This window comes from Megalops cyprinoides, chromosome 17, assembly GCF_013368585.1.
Source record: "Megalops cyprinoides isolate fMegCyp1 chromosome 17, fMegCyp1.pri, whole genome shotgun sequence".
NCBI lineage: Eukaryota > Metazoa > Chordata > Actinopteri > Elopiformes > Megalopidae > Megalops > Megalops cyprinoides.
The window spans coordinates 10884875-10902368 of NC_050599.1; the positions used below are offsets into that span (position 1 = coordinate 10884875).

Sequence of the window (17494 nt, forward strand, 5' to 3'; positions counted from 1 at the left end):
TCAGTTAGAAATATTCATGTATAATTCACCATGAATTGCACGCGTGGGGTCCTCCAGTTTTGCAAGATTTATTAAAACACACACACTTAATTCAGATCACAATCCTGGTACCATATGAATCTAATGAAAACAAATGTTAGTAAAAAATTATGTTTGTCTTGTGAACATCATACAATGCAATTTCAGATACTATTTTGAAGAAAAATTGTGTAAATTGAAAACTCTAAGAGGGATTGCCAGCATTAGGTTCGTGTTCACACACATATTGAGATATCCCCTCAGCATTTCACACTGAGCAGGGCAGGGCAGTCCTGGGTCTTCAGGTCTGTTCAGTGAGGCAAACAGGTGTTTAGAAAGGAGTGGAAAAGAGTAATTTTGATGGTAGAGATGGTAGAAATCTTGATTCAAATTTGAGTTTTTATTATGGTGTTCAGTTTGTACTGATGTATATTGCGTATAAATGGTGTGTTATTTCATGCCTTCCTGTTGGCTTTTAATTTCATGTTTTCAAATTTCTTCCACCCGGGGATGAATATTGCTTAGCACTGTGGCCATATCACACCAGATCACTAGCTAGCTGCTGAATGTGAGCTTTCAGAGGGAGGCATTAGGAGAGATAAAAAAAGGAATGCTTGTAGGCAGCATAGTTGCTATAGCAATCAGTAAAACCTGGTGTGTTTTATGCTTTCTTGGAACACCTGTTTGTTCCTGCTGGGCATTAATTAGGTCTGATTTATGGAGAAGATCATTAAGGCAAGACGATAAGGATCAGGGATGCTGAAATGGAAATTCATGCCTCCTGGGAAATCACAAGGTAAATGGCCTTCCTGCTCTATTACTGTGGTGTGTACAGCAGGCAGAAAGGGGAGACCTGTAAGGAGAACAGGGGTTCTGACAATATCTGAGAATGAGGTAATATTTTTTAAATTTTAAGGAGGAAGGATGTAACTGTGTTTGCATCTGATTAATCCAATATGGTCTTGTATGGATTATGTATATGTGTTTATTGATGTCGTTTATTGGATTCAATGGACACTTAAAAATATTACAGCTTTTAGATTTAACATACGTAGTGGTGCATGTTTTACCTTAAAAAATAAACAAGCTTATTTTTATATTGTTTGTCAAGTTCACCACCAGGTGTCACTGTTTTACTTTGAAGAACTCTTAAAGAACAAGGTCCGCTTGACATCATACTCAGATTTCCTGTGGCTGAACAGAGAAAGAGAAACCATTTCTTAAATCCACAGAAGGTTGTTAGCTTTTTATTTACAGCTGAAACAGCTTTTGTTTTCTCTGTGGAGTTGTTCTCAGCTGGTGAACACCTCTGTTCGCTTTGGGCAGGTGCATACAGAATAGTTAAAATATCAGTAGTGCACTGCAGTGGCTTAAGGCAAGCCTGAAGAGTGGAGTGAATATTGGGGCTCTACAGCTGTCCCTGCTGACTGGTTATAACCTGCAGAGAGTTCTATAGCCTCGTTGCCTCCAGAAGACAGACAGCCCATTGGTAAAGGTGGAAAATAATCACACCCAATACACTTCAAACTGCATCGGTGAAACACTGTTCTCCTGTGGATTTTTAATCCTGTCGAGTGTTTAGCTCCATGTGGTGTTTCGCCTTCAGGTTGTTAAAAAAAATAAAGAGAAGACTTTGTTCTCTGTTGCTATTGTTCCATTTTTATAAATTATTTATTTCTGTTCAATGACCAATTTGTCTTTCTGTTCTTTGCAACCCTAAATGCTGAAGAGACTGAGAGTTAATTTAAGGCTTCATATCACACCCTGCCCCTTCCCACAATGTTAATGCCTTTTGCCTTTTGCCTTTTGCCGTTTGATGGCTTCATAGATCATTCAAATCAGAAATACGTTATCAGTATGCAAGACAAATACAGTTATTTTCAAGTCATTTGTCAGCAAAGCTGACATGAAGCCATAAGCCTATATACACCAGGTTCAGCACCATGGACAGCTCTAGCACACCTGAGTGCTGACTACAGTACTGACACAGTACTGTGTAATCAGGTTAGGAGGAAGCTGTACACACACGACTGCTGGTTTAGTTCTATATTGGGAGCTGTCAGCTATTTTTATTTCTGCCAAAACCTGTTCATGACAGGACGGACGCTAAACCTTGGGATGATCACGAGCCATGGGAGGCAGTAAAATAATTACAAGGTGTATATTTAGACCGGCACTAAATGCCCCTGAGAATGGTGCGGAATAAAAGCAGCTCTCTCCCGCTGTCGGCGAATGTGATCACTATCGGTCCCGACGAGACGTTATGAAGGTACTGAGGAAGGAGCTGCTGGGGTCTCATTGTATCCTCTCTTTTGTCAGGGATTAGAATGTAGAGGGGGGGATGGGTGCTGCATTTAAACACTCAGCGCTAGTCTTTTCTTTCTACACCTTCAGTGGTTCATCTTGCTTGTCATAAAAGTGAGCCTTTGCACATTTTGTCGATCGCCGCTCAGAGGAGCCTGTCCTTGCTGATGGCCCTTATAAGTGGGATTGGTCACTGATGCTGCGTACATCCAAACAAACACTTTACCTTGGTTGTAGTTGTATTATTTTACACAGAGGAACCAACCGGATGGCCACCAGATGTCCTTGAAATGGGCACATGATCGTAATGTGGCGGTGTAGAATAGTGGTAAGGAGCAGGGCTTTTAACCAAAAGGTTGCTGGTTCGATTCCCTGCTGGGGCACTGCTGCTGTGCCCTTAGGCAAGGTACTTAACCCAGAATGGCCTCAGTAAATGGTCAACTATATCAATAGATAACATGTGAAAATTGTAAACCATGTAAGTCTCTCTGGATAGGATCATCTGCTAAATGACAATAGTGTAATGTAATGATTGTGTGATACTTCACCATATGAATATAAATAACAGATAATGGTCATCTAAGGTTATAGGATCCAAAAGAAGGTGACAAGCATGATGTTTCTTTAGTTGTGGTGATTGTCTGTCACCCCCTGCTCCGTGTGCTTCCTTACCCTGTATACACTGTAATGGAACGATCAGGGTAAGAGTGTGATACTGATGTCTAAGTGAAGGAGACGCTCTCCTCCATGGCACTAAGCTGCTTCCAGTACAGCAGACTGAGGTGGATAGTGTGAATTAGAGGTCTGTTAGAGGTCTAGAGGTGAATTAGATGGTGAGACCTCAGTGGTGATTGTACATTGCTGAGTGTCACTGTAACTAACTACAGCACCACGCCTGAAATGAACTGGGATTTGTGAAAGAGATATGGAATCAGTTGAGATTCAGTTATGATTTGTGTAGTCCCTTTTGTGTTACTGTACAACTTTCAGTCTTTGTTTGTGGGATTTTTGATCACTTTCACCTAGTCAGCTGTCCAGAAGAAATTCTTTTTGCTGATGTGAACAAGCTATGCTTTGCTGATGAAACAGTGATTTGCAAGGTGTCGGCCATGTTCACAAGTCTTCCATAAATACTTGCATGATGATGAAATACGGCTGTTATTTGAGATGACTGACAGTTGAGCTGAAAGGTCTACATTTCTCACCTGCCAACCTCAGTAGTCCATTAAACCCCCACAGCTGAAGTTGGAATGTGTCCACACACAGTTAAAAAATTAGACTGCAAGTCCTCAGCTGAAAGGCTTTTAATAACAGCTTCCTGTAAAGAATGCTTTTGACCTTTTACATTTCTTTGTGTTACTTTTTTATTTGGTTCCTGCAACCTGCTGAAGAATGCATGGGGCTCTAATCGCTGCACTGCACTATAAGAATGAATCACAGCCACAGATTTCCTTTGACCTTTATTTCCTCCTGTTTCTGGTCATTATCTCAGTTCACTCATTTTACAGGAGAGTCTAGTTGGATACTAAATGGAATGGACATGAAGCTGAGAAACATGAGATGTTACTATCATCATCATTCGTGTCATCCTTATTATTATTATTATTATTATTATTGCCTCTCTCTTATGTAGGGTAGTCAGTTCCACAAATCGCAAACCACCTTATTTGCAATGAGATACCATACAAGTGCTGTGTCAATATAACAAAGCTGGTTTAGCTGCAAGTCATCCAAGCGGGCGGCGTGTGAGCAGATTATAAAGTTGTTCCCTCTGAGAGGCCTGGCGTGGCTGCTGGCCGCGGCCAAAGAGACCGGGAACAAAAAGCCCCTTTGAGAGTCGGGGCGCGCGACTGTGCCGTAAGCAGATGAGGAGAGGCTGGGTTCCGCCTGCTCTGCGAACGAATTCCAGCAGTGTTTACAGGTCACCGGGTGACAGCGGCGGCACTGAGCCGACGTGTGTGAGCCGGTGATGGGCACACACGCAGAACAAGGCCAGGATGCTCTGCCTGACTTTAACTGCCTTGTCAGGAACTTGCTCAGCTGAACACAGTGTGATACAGAGTTAAAAACATCATCGCTCACTGCCAGATGTCTTTTGCTGGGCCTTTGTATATGCTGTTTTTCTTCTTTTGTTGTAATTTAACAGGGGATTGTTGTAAGACTTTGATTATAATAATTATAATAATTATTAGTGATTCAGTCAACTCTGTGGGCAGATAAACAGGCTTGTGGATTAACCTTAACAGTTATAAAATTTTACTCATGCACTATTTACTTTAATAAAATTGAAAAAAAAACAAGTAAATAAGTTTGTAAATGATTTACTTGTAAATAAGTATGTTCCCAAAATGATTAGCGGTCATGATGAGCCTGGTTGCGGGTTACTATTGTGTAGCATGTGCAGGGACCGACAGGCAACTCCACTGATGCTGAGAGTGACTGGAGAAACAATGACCAAATATGGGGTTCCTTATGGGTGGAGCCACAGAGTCATTGCAGTGAGAGAGATCATGGCAGAGATTGCATGTGACAGGCGCCATTTGTCTTTAATGACATTAATAATTGAAAAACCTCTCAACAGAATGGAAATTAAAAGAAAATCTCACATGTAATTAATCCTTAATTTCTCCATTTTTTGGTGATAATATTCCCTTCAAAATCAACTTTCATTAACATATTCATGGAACGCTCTTGAGTATAATTAAATAAGCAGATTTCTGTTAACTGCGCAAACACAGCCTGCAGGTGGGAGGAAAGGTTGAATATCATCCTGTGAAGTACACAGGAGAGCAGTTTAGGCTAAACGTCCTGCCTTCTGCAGAGGTCCTTCAAAGAGCATATTGTCTGTCCATAGGATTTAATTATGTACATAATGTACATGGCTTAGTCTTACATGAATATGGATATTCCAGTCATGAGGCAAAAGCAAACTACAAACAAGTACAAATACACGTGCAGGCCTGGTTTTCTCTGAGATTCTACAGGCTGCTTTTTTACCACACACACACACACACACACACACACACACCCACCCCCACCCCACCATGTCTTATTGTGCGCTGTGCTGTCAGTGGAATTAAAAGCGGTCTGTTGCGGGGGGGAATTCCAGCGCGGCGATCCTGCAGCGGCCCGCGCCTCGGAGCCTGGGAGCGCACGCTGTCTGCGCCGGGCTGCCCCCTTTCGCTCGCTCAAAACAGGGCAGTGCTGCCAGGGCTGTGACATCACAGATTCCCACATGCTGATTGGCGGAGTGGTGGGAAATAGATTATTCCTCCTAGCCTGAGAGGGATGCTGAGGAACCAGAGCAGCGGGGGCTGTGCACATCCACACAGGCAGGAGGCTCCTCAGGATGTGAGGAGCAGGGATATGGAAAGCTCATAACAGATTGGGAAAAAAAAAAAACATCGCTCGGCGTTAGAAGCGTCAGAGGAAGAGAGGGAAGAGGCTTTCGTCCCTGCAGCTCTGAGCGGCAGCAGCAGAGCAGCGTCAGTGTGTTTTCACTGGGAAAGGAGGCTACCGAAATGGTAGCTTCCTGCAGATAAAAATACAGGCGTTCTTTTTATTTTTTTCCCCACTCTGTTTATGCCCACCGTGGATGTCAGCTTTGCACACATGTGAAGGGCAGCGCGGCAGGGGGAGAGTGCACAGGGCAGAATGGCACGCTATAAGGACATTGCCATCAAGAAGACCACTTCTCTGAACCTGGTGACGGGATTTTTTCAGTACCTTCGCGGTAAGTAGGGCAGCGTTTTAGCCTCCGAGCTCGGGCTCCCTGTGGGGATTTGAGGCTGCGTGGAGACCCGTGATGGGCATATGGCATACATACAGTAGGTGAAACAGCTTTAACAGGCAGAGATGTGCTGTCACTGCGAATGTTTCATGGTTCAGCAGACTGTGCCTTTCGGTGCTTATCCTAGAGATTAATTCCTCCTTGTTGATATTTACAGGACTAAATAGTGCGCCTGATTGCTAAGACCAGGTTTGCCGCTGAGGCCGAGCGCTGTGTGATTTATGACAGGAGGCTCCCTGTAGGGGATATCATTTCAGCTTTAGAAAAAAAAAGGGCCAACGTGCGGGTTGCCGGGGCAGATGGGGGGTTGCGCGTTCGCGTCGACTGCATCAAAGTCTCCCGCTCAAAGTCACCCCGTCCCCAAGATGGAGCGGCGGGCGCCGCCGCCGTGCGCGCATGCCGGAGGAGGAGAGCGCTCCATCGCCGAGGCCGTGCTGCGTTCGCTCGCTGCCTCATCCATATTTGATCGCTTCGCCTTCTGACAGACCCCGGTCAGACCTACGTGAATTCGCCAAAATGCATCCCGTTCCCCCCCCCCCTCTCTCCCACATGTGAATGAGGACATGCATTATTTATGAGCCCTTGTGCCTGCATACATTAGCTTATGACACAGAAACTGACTTCCGTGTAATCAGTCAGCCAGCACATTTCATTAGATGGATCGTAAGGTATGCGAGGCATGCGTGCTGACTTGTCCTTCGTATGCAGTTGTTTCAAGCGTTTTATTATTTTTTTGCCACAGCAAAGATGAAAAACATATTTTGAGAAGTGCTGACATGAGCACAAATTTCATATCACATGTCAGTTTGAAGTATCCATGCATATGGAATGTTGTGTTCTGGAGCTGTTGTGAAAGGTCTTTGGTGAAGGCTTTTCAATCAAAAAGTAGTGATGATATTGAGCTACATCACAATGAGGAGCATGTACTTCTGTGTCAATTCCCCTGCTTTGTTGATGTTTGGAAACTGTGATATTTCCCCACATTTGTTATCTTTGTGTCTGTTTGCTGTGGATATGTTTTCCATCAAAGGTGGAGTGGGATTTTGAATTTCCTGTGGCATTTTCCAGTAGAGCCAATGTTTACTCAACTACCATAGCAGCCTCACTGCCTGGTGCGAAAGCAGAGAATTTAGGCCTCAGATATATTTTATACAGGTGCATACATTGGACAGGAGATTAATGTACCATTATTGTTGACATTAAAATAATATAAACATTAACACTCAACAGCTGAACCAAAAATATAATATGTTCTGACATATGTAAAAGTAAAAATCCTTCTAGAAAATTTTAACACTCACAGTGTTAAAGGAAACTTTAAATCGGTTTCGAAGGGACTACATTTTTACCCTCTCTGTGATGGTGTCCCTCTCTCCATTGTCTCTTTTTTATGAATAGCATTGTGCACATAGACTGGGGATAACAATAAATAATAAATGCATGCATGCATATACTGTACATGCATGCATACTCTCATTTCGTATACACACATTCACACTTGTTACAGTAAGTCTTGTTGCAGATTCCAAAAAATGTTCATGACATGCGCAATGGAAATTTTGTTGTAAACAAGGATAGTAAAATGGTTTTCTTTTTGCAGCCATGACAAGCAGCTGTCAGTTCCTACAAGCTGTGACATTGTCGTTTGAAAAGAATAGTGCACAGTGTTTTGTTTAACAGCAAAACCATACTGAGGCACATTCCAGAGAACGCACTGGGGCTTGCCTTGATGGGAAAGACAGCTTTGGAGTCAGTGCTGTGAAATCATAACACACATGAAGAAGTTATAAGTGTTTTGCATCCGGCCACCACTGAAATGGCTTTTTGGGAAATGTATCACTGCACGAGCATAGTTATAGTTGGTATTGTAGGTGCTTTGTCTACGATAAGGCAGTATTCTGTGGCTAGGTTTTGTAATCCACCCATCCGTCCATGTGGTTTGACTTTTTTCTTAACAAATAAGCTGTCACAGAGTAATTCACAGGTATACTTACAGAATGCCAAATTTGAATAGGTCCGATATTAAATGGAAAGGAAAGAATATAAGCAAGGATACAATGACAAAGAACAAATTCACTCTTAGTGGTAATATTGTAAACAATGTAGATATAATTTATTTCTGAGAAACATAAACAGAGTTTGTAAGCAGAGATTTTCCTTATGCAGTACTTTACTGTTAAAGCAAGAGAACAAAACCATGACAATACTTTAGCCCTGTAATTGCAATCAGTGCAAAACCATTTTGCTTGGTGGTAGATCAGAGTGTTAGTGTAACAGACACCATGGCATTAATCTTCCATCTTATTTTCTGTGAGGGTATACCTTTATTAATTAGTTTGAGATCTGATCCTTCACAATGGATTCTATATTTAGAAGAACAAAGTTGGTGGTTTCATTTGAAATAGATATAGCTACTTAATCCAAAACAAGAAGCAAATATAAAATATTGCATCTTGAAAAGATTAATATCTTGTCTTGTATAATGTTACACATTATAAATAGAAAACAAGGGCTTCATTCAACAAGAGGAAGAAGTATGTTGCTGGAAATGTCAAATCTAAATGTCAGATTGCTGCCCACTTTAAGTCAAAATATAGCAAACATGAGACTCAAGAGATGTTGTCAGTTCAGAGAATCATTAAATCCAAATCCAATTTGGATTTAATGATTTTATGTCAATGAAGAGAGAAAGGGTTGTCTCGTGCTCATTGTTTTGTGCAACATGTGATAGTGATTCATTGATTTTGATTTCAGATGAACAAGAAGCAGTACAGAAGAGAACATTCACAAAATGGATCAACTCCCACTTGGCCAAGGTAAGGGAAAGTGTACTTTGTTCTCATCTCTGCCTTCATGTGAAAACATGTGCCCCAGAGGAAACCTTGTGGATGGGCTCCCCATGGACGTCCCCCCCCCCCCCTTCAAACCAGGCTGATGCTGGGGTCAACGACATGTTCAGTAAAAGCACAGGAATGTTTATGAGCCTTCATAAACAAATCCAACCCTTTTTCCTCCTAGCTATGTGCTTGCCACAAATGTTTGCTGATGTAAAATAATATGCTCTGAGCAAAAATGGTGAACAGCACAGACACAGGTATGGATGGATACATGGATACAGATACTGTACATATATATTGATATTGAGTGACTATAGGAACAAATCATGTTTTTAGTTAATTAGTAAATTACTTTACCTCTTTACATGGAAAGACAGTATGCATAGTGTCCGTTTGCTCAAGAGCTACATTTGCTATACCCACAGTTCTGTTATTTAAGTGAAGAAATGTACCTTTAAATTGTGTCACTGTTCATTGTATAATAAAACACGAAGACCATCTATCCATGCTATGCCCCAATCCTGTTTACACTAGTTTTGCAGAAAACACTGTTAAGAGCAAGGCTATGAAATGTTACACTTGTTACACCATAGCTTATGGTTGAAGGCGCGTGTTTCAGGCTTGTATTTGTTGGCTTAGAATTCTGCATGGTCTTCCTTTGTGTTGCTGTCTCTCTGGCCCCTCGTGATGGGAGAGTGAGACCTCAGAATGGGTGGAGCTGTCGTGTAATGTGTGTGAGTGATTTGAACCGATCCTTGTGTTCCTGTAAGGAGAGCAAAGTCCCCTTGACTTGATTCACCATACAGTTTCACAGAACAGTGGCTTCACTGATTATTGGGTTTGTGAGGCTTTACTTTCCACCACCTCTTGTAGTTTCTTGATTGGTTCTTATCCACTTTCTCTCTCTAACATTGAATGTGTAGGAAATGCTGTTGGCCCTGTGTATCATCGTCAGCTGCGACTTTTATCAAAGCAATTGAAATAATAATTCTTGGAATCTATGTTGTGTCCATTTCCCAAGGAAATATTCAGTGGAGATGACAGGATTACGATAATCAGATAATGTTACACTCAGGCTTGTGTAGGAAGCTGGGTTTTGCTGAATTTACTACTCCCTGGCTCTGGTGACGTACTCTGGTCTCTGCTGGCCTCGCGGCACTGATCTGTCACCATGTCCTCTCAAGCGTGAACGCATCGCCGAGTGTGATTTTGCCATCATGACCTGCTTGTCACTGTTACTGTTCAAACACTTATCAGACTGTAATGGAGTTATGCAATCATAAATTTAGCCGATTGCCATAACAGGAAACGCAGTAGGTAAGGGCCAGTATTTCAGCCCAATTACAGTGTAGTTTACATAAACTGTCATGATAATAGTGAGGATATATGTGTTGAAGTGTTGAAACTGTGGAATGGGGATCACAGTCCAAAGTGAGACATTCTTAAAAAAAACATGCAGTAGAACAGTTTCCTTGGGAAATTTGCAAGGGGATTTACAGGGGAGAGGCTGGTGGAACAAAGTGGTATTGATCATTCATTTGCTCTGTTTGATAGGATTTAATGAGATCCACAGCCTCTTCATTATTGAAATTTTTTAGCCGAATAGTTTTTTGGCCAGTTGTACAGTGCTTCTGTTTCCATTGTCTTCAGCATGAGAACACTCAGAGAGTGTGTAACATTGAAATTAAACAGAGCACTGTATTAGACCAGACTCAGACAAAAGGAGTTGGCAGTGTTATCTGCAAGAGATTGATGTCTGTTGAATAAGATCCAGCAATCGTATACTGCAGAGTGTGTGCCAGCTCCTAGTAGTAAACACAAGGAGGGTAGGAAGCAAGTGGGAAACCCCATGTTGACCTCAATCTTGAAGTGGTGCATTCTGGGAAAGAGGGGAAGCAGGAGCTTAGAGGGGAGCTGGAGGAGTCAGTGCACTTCATGACTCATCAAAAGCAACACCACTCAGTACAGTATTAACAATATCTGAGATTGCATGTGAAGGAGTTTCACACTTACCAGAAAGGACTTGTAGCTAGGCTAATGATTATTTATGGGTCAGAAGAATGTATGTCTCTACTGTGGTTTTCATGTTTAAGTATACATCATTTGTTGCAAGGATCTTTTTGTTGTTGGATCACCTTCAAAATCCTGTCTTTAAGAGCTTGAATTCAAGTGTACAAGCATCTTATTCAGTTGAAATTTTAATTTAAATATCTGCATTCAGCCACTGCTTTAGAACCAGTAAAAAGACCACAGCAGAGAAATGATGGGTTTAACTCAGTGAGTCACTGATTAATGTAACAGAAAGTCCATCCGTTCGTTCGAACCCTCACGCTTGGTGCTGTTTGGTTGGAACAGAGTGCTCGTGAGCTAAGCATCATGTTGATGGATATTATAGAGAGAAAGAGCTGAGGCTGAGAAGGTTCGTGTTAGAATAGGGTGAAGTTTCCCTCTTGCTCTGTTGGTAGTACTCTGTGGTGCACGTAGTGCTTTGTTTTGCTGCACTATTGAATGTTTTATGGCTGAAGATGCTCCTTAGAGATGACAACAGGGAAACCTGACATTGTAACTGAAGCTTCAAACGAATTTAATGTTTCCCATATACAGAGTTAGGCTGAAAGCTGCTGAACTTTCTGAGATTTTTTGAACGCGATTTCCATCTTTTCTCTACTTACCATGTTACCACTTTTATATTTTCACAAGGTTACCCCAGTGGAACTAAAGTGCACCTTGTTCTTAACTTTGAGTGATGATTCCTACTGTAATTTTTCCCTCACACAATATAGGTTGAGTGATCGCTAAAATTCACTGAAATGTTACTGTATATAAGAAACAAACAAATGCAAGACTTGCCTAAATTGGTTGTCAAAGCAAGTGGATACTTTACTGTACATTCAGTGGAGGCCAGATTTCCATGCTTTTCCCTGTTATTTGGCTTCCTTTCTATGCTGGGCATTGACCTAAGTGAGGGAGGCAGTACCATATATTTCACCTTAGCAACCCTGAGTCCCAGTCATTTTCAGTGTTAAGACGAACACCTCACAGTGGCAGAAAGAAATCACGAGGTTTCTTACGTGAAAGTGGCTATGTGCTATTGTGTGTACGACAGAGTCGTCGGTGCCTTATGCCAGCGTGCTAATCTGGGCCCAGCCTGAGCAGCAGGATACGACTGGCGCTTTCTTCATAACCGTATGAGGCATTTGTCTCAGCGTCCTGCCCTGCCGCGTGCGCCTGCGTCAGTCTCCGTCCGCTCCGCAGAGCCGGGCCAAGCAGCGGAGCTCTGCAGCACCCTCCCTCAGGTCTCGGAGACTTCGGCTCCCGGTGCCCGCGTGCTCGGCCCAGGAGGGGGGCGGAGCTGCACAGATGGAGAGCATAAGGTGAAGGAACATTTCGCCGCACGAAGCGTGCCGTCCCCGCGCGAAGCGCCGGGGCTCTGGAACCTTCCCTCCAGGCACACGTTGCTGCGCGCCTCTCTTAGGGCGCTAGATCTGGCCGCTTTGATCGCCGGACTGCGCAAATTTCGCTCTGTGCTTTCAAACGCAGGTTACAGATAATCTGCAAACAAGCGAAAAGTGAGCTGTTAAAATCCGGTAATACCATTCAAAGAATTCCAATAATGTGGGAGGCCAGCGGAGGCTCTGTGGTGGGTCATTATGCCTGCCTGCTGACTCTCTGCCTCTGCTCTTTGCATGCCAATGTGAATTTCTGTAGAATTATCAAGTCATGGGACCGCCGGTGTCGATCCGGCTCAGATGGCCTCTTTCATCTTAAAGCGGCAAAGTATTAGAGTGGTTGTAGCGGATTGCAAATCTAGTGAATTAAATCCAGGTGATTTGATGATCCGAGTTTCCGTTTCCTGCATCCGCATTTTTTATTATTTTTCTTATGAAGGAACTTGATCCAAATGGGTAGCACTCTAACTAAGGTGATGTAAATGCTGATGAAATTTGTATGGATTACTGAATAGGTCCTCGTGTTCACCAATTTTCGGGGCAATATTTGACAATAACTGGATTTTTGTAAGTGCATTTGGCACTTAACTGGGTGAAAAAAGCTCCTTGAAACTATGGGAATAAAATATATTCTGCTAGCAGTGATTTCTCATTTCACTATACCTTAATATTTTCCCCAGACATAACAGTTAAGCATATTATCAGGGTCAAATGTTTAGCCCTGTTTTAGCGATTTGCACTATACATGTATTGTAGGCTTTTGAATGTTATGTTGTGGTGCCTCTGACCCTCCAGACTACAGGAAATCCTAATAGATCCACTTCTTAAGTCTGGAACTGTGCCAGCCTTCCCTTTAATGCCTTTGAGTGCCTGAAAAAACGAGGATCCGTACGACTGTGCCAGCAGGGTCTGTTGAGGCATTGCGAATCTTGCTGAGAGATACTGGGCTCAGTCACACCTTGAGCCATCATTTAGATTTATGAAATACATATAAGCAGCCCATGCCAAGCATCTCCCCCAAGTCCGTATTAATAATTGACAAGGATGTCATATATGCAGCTTTCATGCAACTAGACTGAAGTGACCTGTTGAGAAAATTAGTTTTCCTAAAATGGAATAATTTCACCCTGGGTGCACATGAGCTCAGAGTTATTAGCATTTGTTCCTTCCTTTTTGGCGTAAATGCTGGAAACGGTATAGCATATTCCACAACTGATGTGAACATTTTATGAATGGCGTGTGAGTAAAAACAAACAAAGAAGTCTGCTGACATAAATTAGAGTCTTTTTGTCTGCATCTTCCCTCACGTGTTGCTCTGAATGTGAACATCTGGGCGGCAGTGTGGAGTGGCGGTTAAAGAATTGAGCTCGTGCCCAGATTGCTGCAGGTTGGATTCCCAGATGGCCTGTGTTGCTGTTGTACCCTTGAGCAAGGCATCGATGCCAAAGAGCTTCAGTTCACATAACATCAGGCTGTGCGAATGGATAACGTCTGAAAATGTAAGCCGTATCAGTTTCTGTGAATAACGGCATCTACCAAGCAATAAGCACTCAGGCATTTTAACTTGGCAGTATCGGATCATTTTCAGAAACAGACACAGGTAGCTACAGGTTTAAAATAATACATCCAATACTACAGCATGTTCGTCAGAGCTGTAATGTGAACTTGATTGTACTATTACAGCTCATTAGATGGCCACTTGAGCACATTTGCATCTGAAGTGCGTTCGGCAGTGACTGTGCTATCCGCCCTTAATCACATCCACTGTGCCCCTCCCTCTGTTTGGCGCACTAGTAATGGAGGGTATTTTTGTCCAGCCATGTCAAAAGGTTCACAATTTGATTATTTCAGCCGGAGCCTGGCTCATCGGGCGCCGTGAGGCAGAAAATTAATTTGAAGGCAACGTCTGGCAGAAATAAACCTCGACACAAGGGTGTAAATCAGTAACAAGCGTGGTGGAAAGACCCTCTTCACACATTAGACCTCCTCCAGCGGAAAATAGCTACTCACAGACATGCTAATGCGGCTGCTACACATTACCATGTAAAATATTCCTTCACTCTTCCTGTGTTTTGCCTCCCTACAAATATGAGCCCTTTTATGCTCCTAAATTTCAGCCAAAACTATAAAGGTCTTTTAGTTCGGTCAGTACATTTTTAAAGCAAATACGGGTGGCTGAAGTGAGAAATAAGGGAAAATAGCTAACTACCAAAATAAATATAACAGCTACCGTTGTACTGTATTCTCAGAGAAGGGATGCACTGTAGTCTAAGGTTGATTAGGTTATCTTTCTCACCATTCAACAGCTGCACTGTGGTTGGTTGTAATTGGTTCAGTTTTTTTCAACCTCTCATACTGATTAAAGTGACCCCCACATCCACCCCCCCCACATCACCTCCACCACTCTGTTTAACCTCTGCCTTGTGAGCCTGATATCTCCATGGTAATAGTTGTAAGGTTATCCTGTGGCTGATTGGACAATAACAGCGTGGTCATGATGTCAATGCAGGGGTGTTAGGGAAACTGTCGTACATGGGGATCTGTCTCATTAGCGCAGCACAACTGCTGATTATTACCACCAACAAAGGAGAGAGCTGGAGGCTTGAGTTCTGCTACCTGTCAAATGTCAGAACGTGTCAAGGAGCAATAATGTGCAGGCTTCATTTTATCCATTCAGCAGCCTGCTGTAATAGTGCCTTAGTGTTATGACTTGGTACATGCACATTTTGTCCTAATAATGACGTCACTCATGTTGAGGCAGACGGTGAGGAAGATGCTGGATATTTTTTAAAGAGGATTGTTGAATACAAATCTCAGCTTCTTTAATCCACTGCCTCTTTTTATGGAACGATAGCTATATTTTTAACATGTGGCATAAGATGTCTCCTTCAATTATACATGGCAGGTTCTTAAATCTGACTCTTCATTGTTATTTTATTCCTGCAGCAATCTCTTCTTCCTGTCTAGCTCCAAGAGTGCACTGTGGGAGAGTGCTAATGGTGTAGCAGTATATAAGAATAGAAGAATGTATAAATCATGCTGCACTGTTTCAAATGCTCAGTCTAATCCTCACAAGTGCTGTGCTTACTGCCCGCAACAGCTTCACTTAAGATGGGAAACGTTCTGAGCAGAGAGGCCAAAGGATCAATTCTTTTTATCCTCAATGCAAGCCCAATGTGTTGAATTTGTTAGCCTCGGCCTTAAAAATGAAAGCATGGTCAGTCAGTTATGTTTTGAATTACAGTGGCCTTGTACCTGCATAATCTCATATGTCTCTACCATATTAAAATTCTGAAAACAACGTTGTGAGAACTTTGCTCCATGTCGTCAAAGTTAAGTATATGAACAGTTACATTTAAAATGCTTCAAATATCTTCAGCGGTCTTTAGGTGTAGAGTATTGTCTACATAATGAATAATGAGTAACAAGGTGTACTTTTTTATGTAATGACACAGGTACAACGCCACTTCAGTAGTACGTGTTACCAAAACACTGTTAGTGTGAGGCAGGCTGGTCTTAGGAGTGTTTATTTGGTGTTTGCAGACACAGTACCAAGGTAATTGATTTTATAATTAATTAATCTTGGGATTTAGCATATCAAATATGAAAAAAAAACATATTTAGGTGTGGTTTAAATAATAAGTGGATCAAGGAAACCCATGGAACAGAAATACAAATATAGATTTTATGTGAGAAAATTTGAAACCCCGGAAGTTACTCCAGTGGAACAGTATTTTCCATGGGATTCACGTGGGAGCATGTGAAGGAAACAGGGGGCTATTTCAGTTTAATCACTCTCACTTAGCATTGTCCGTGTTTCCTTCTTTCCTGCGTCAGCCATCTCTATTGATTTATTATCTTTTCCTGGGGAGCTCTTTCTCTGAATGGAATCTTCCAGTTTGCTGGTTATCTTTGTCCGCAGTGGTATTGATCTGCGGCCTGTTCATCAGGAAATGGACTGGCTAAATTAACATGTTTTTCTGCACCATTGAATCCCCTCCAGCAGCGTGTCCAGGATTCATGTATATTTCATATAAACTCTGATTTAGTGTGTGGATGTAGGTGGATGTGTACATTTATCACAGTGTGAGTCTCAATGTGCTACTGAGCTGTCTGGCATATGCTGTGATGCAGTGGTTGCTCTTGCATATTTAGAACAGTAGATATTTGCTTGGCAGGCACACTTATAGAGGGCAACTCACATTTACCATGTTATCCATTTTTAAGACTCCCAATGAACTGAAGTGAATCATGGGTTAATTCTTAGCTCAGACATACAGTGGCAACACATGCCACCAACCTGCAGTCATATGATCAGAAACCTGTCACAATTCATTAACCTGTGTATACTCCTGCCCATGTTCATATTCAAAGTGATACATAATGGAAGACAAATGCACCTCAGTACAACCCTATAAAATATTTATTAATATTCTCATCAACTGTTGAATATGCTGTACCATCTCATCACTAACATTCAAACCTGATGGAATGGAGCAAGATCACTAGTAGCAAGGTTAAATTATTCCATTTAGTGTGGAAACTTTCAACTGGTCATTAGCTTCTACTGCCAAGGAAGCCGCATGACAGCCTTTGAAATCATTCCTACCTTGAACCTGCCACATTCTGCTTACAAGTATATTTCCAGAACTACTGCTTTACACTGCTTCCAAAAGTACAGAGGTGCCTGGATCTCTGCCCCACATGCGTACCACCGTGATGGAATGAGAATGTGACAGTACAATTTGGGTCAGCTTGAAACTTCACCCTCTGCTCATGTCAGTTCTGACCCATAGCTGGGTGAGCAGGCAGATTTTAAAGCTCTCAGAAGAGGCAGGGCTGGTCTACTGGCCATTCCCAGGTTCTCCCCGAAAGCCTGAGATGAGAAGGAGGTCTGACTGCCCATTTACCGGCTCCCCGGGGGACTGACTCGCCTCCAGCTATCCAAATTATTTTTCAAGGGGCTGTCATGTTTCAGCCTTGGGCTGGTGGAAAATGACTAGAATGGGTAAACAGCCTGGTAGGATGACCTCGTCTGCATTCTGCCTTCCCTCCACGGGTCACAAAAGAAAAGAGATTTCTTGGGGGCCTTCACA

General features: G+C 42.4%; 1 protein-coding gene across 10 annotated transcripts in view; it reads left to right on the plus strand.

The window, feature by feature from the left end:
• Window positions 1–5754: 5754 nt before the first annotated feature.
• LOC118791878 (nesprin-1-like) overlaps window positions 5755–17494 on the plus strand; it is a 142568-nt gene continuing 130828 nt past the window's right edge. For all 10 annotated transcript variants that reach the window (XM_036549356.1, XM_036549360.1, XM_036549357.1 and 7 more), the window contains exons 1-2: window positions 5755–6055; window positions 8867–8928. In XM_036549356.1, coding sequence (XP_036405249.1) covers window positions 5977–6055; window positions 8867–8928 — 141 coding nt within the window. In that variant the 5' untranslated portion in view covers window positions 5755–5976. The remainder of the gene's footprint in view (window positions 6056–8866; window positions 8929–17494) is intronic.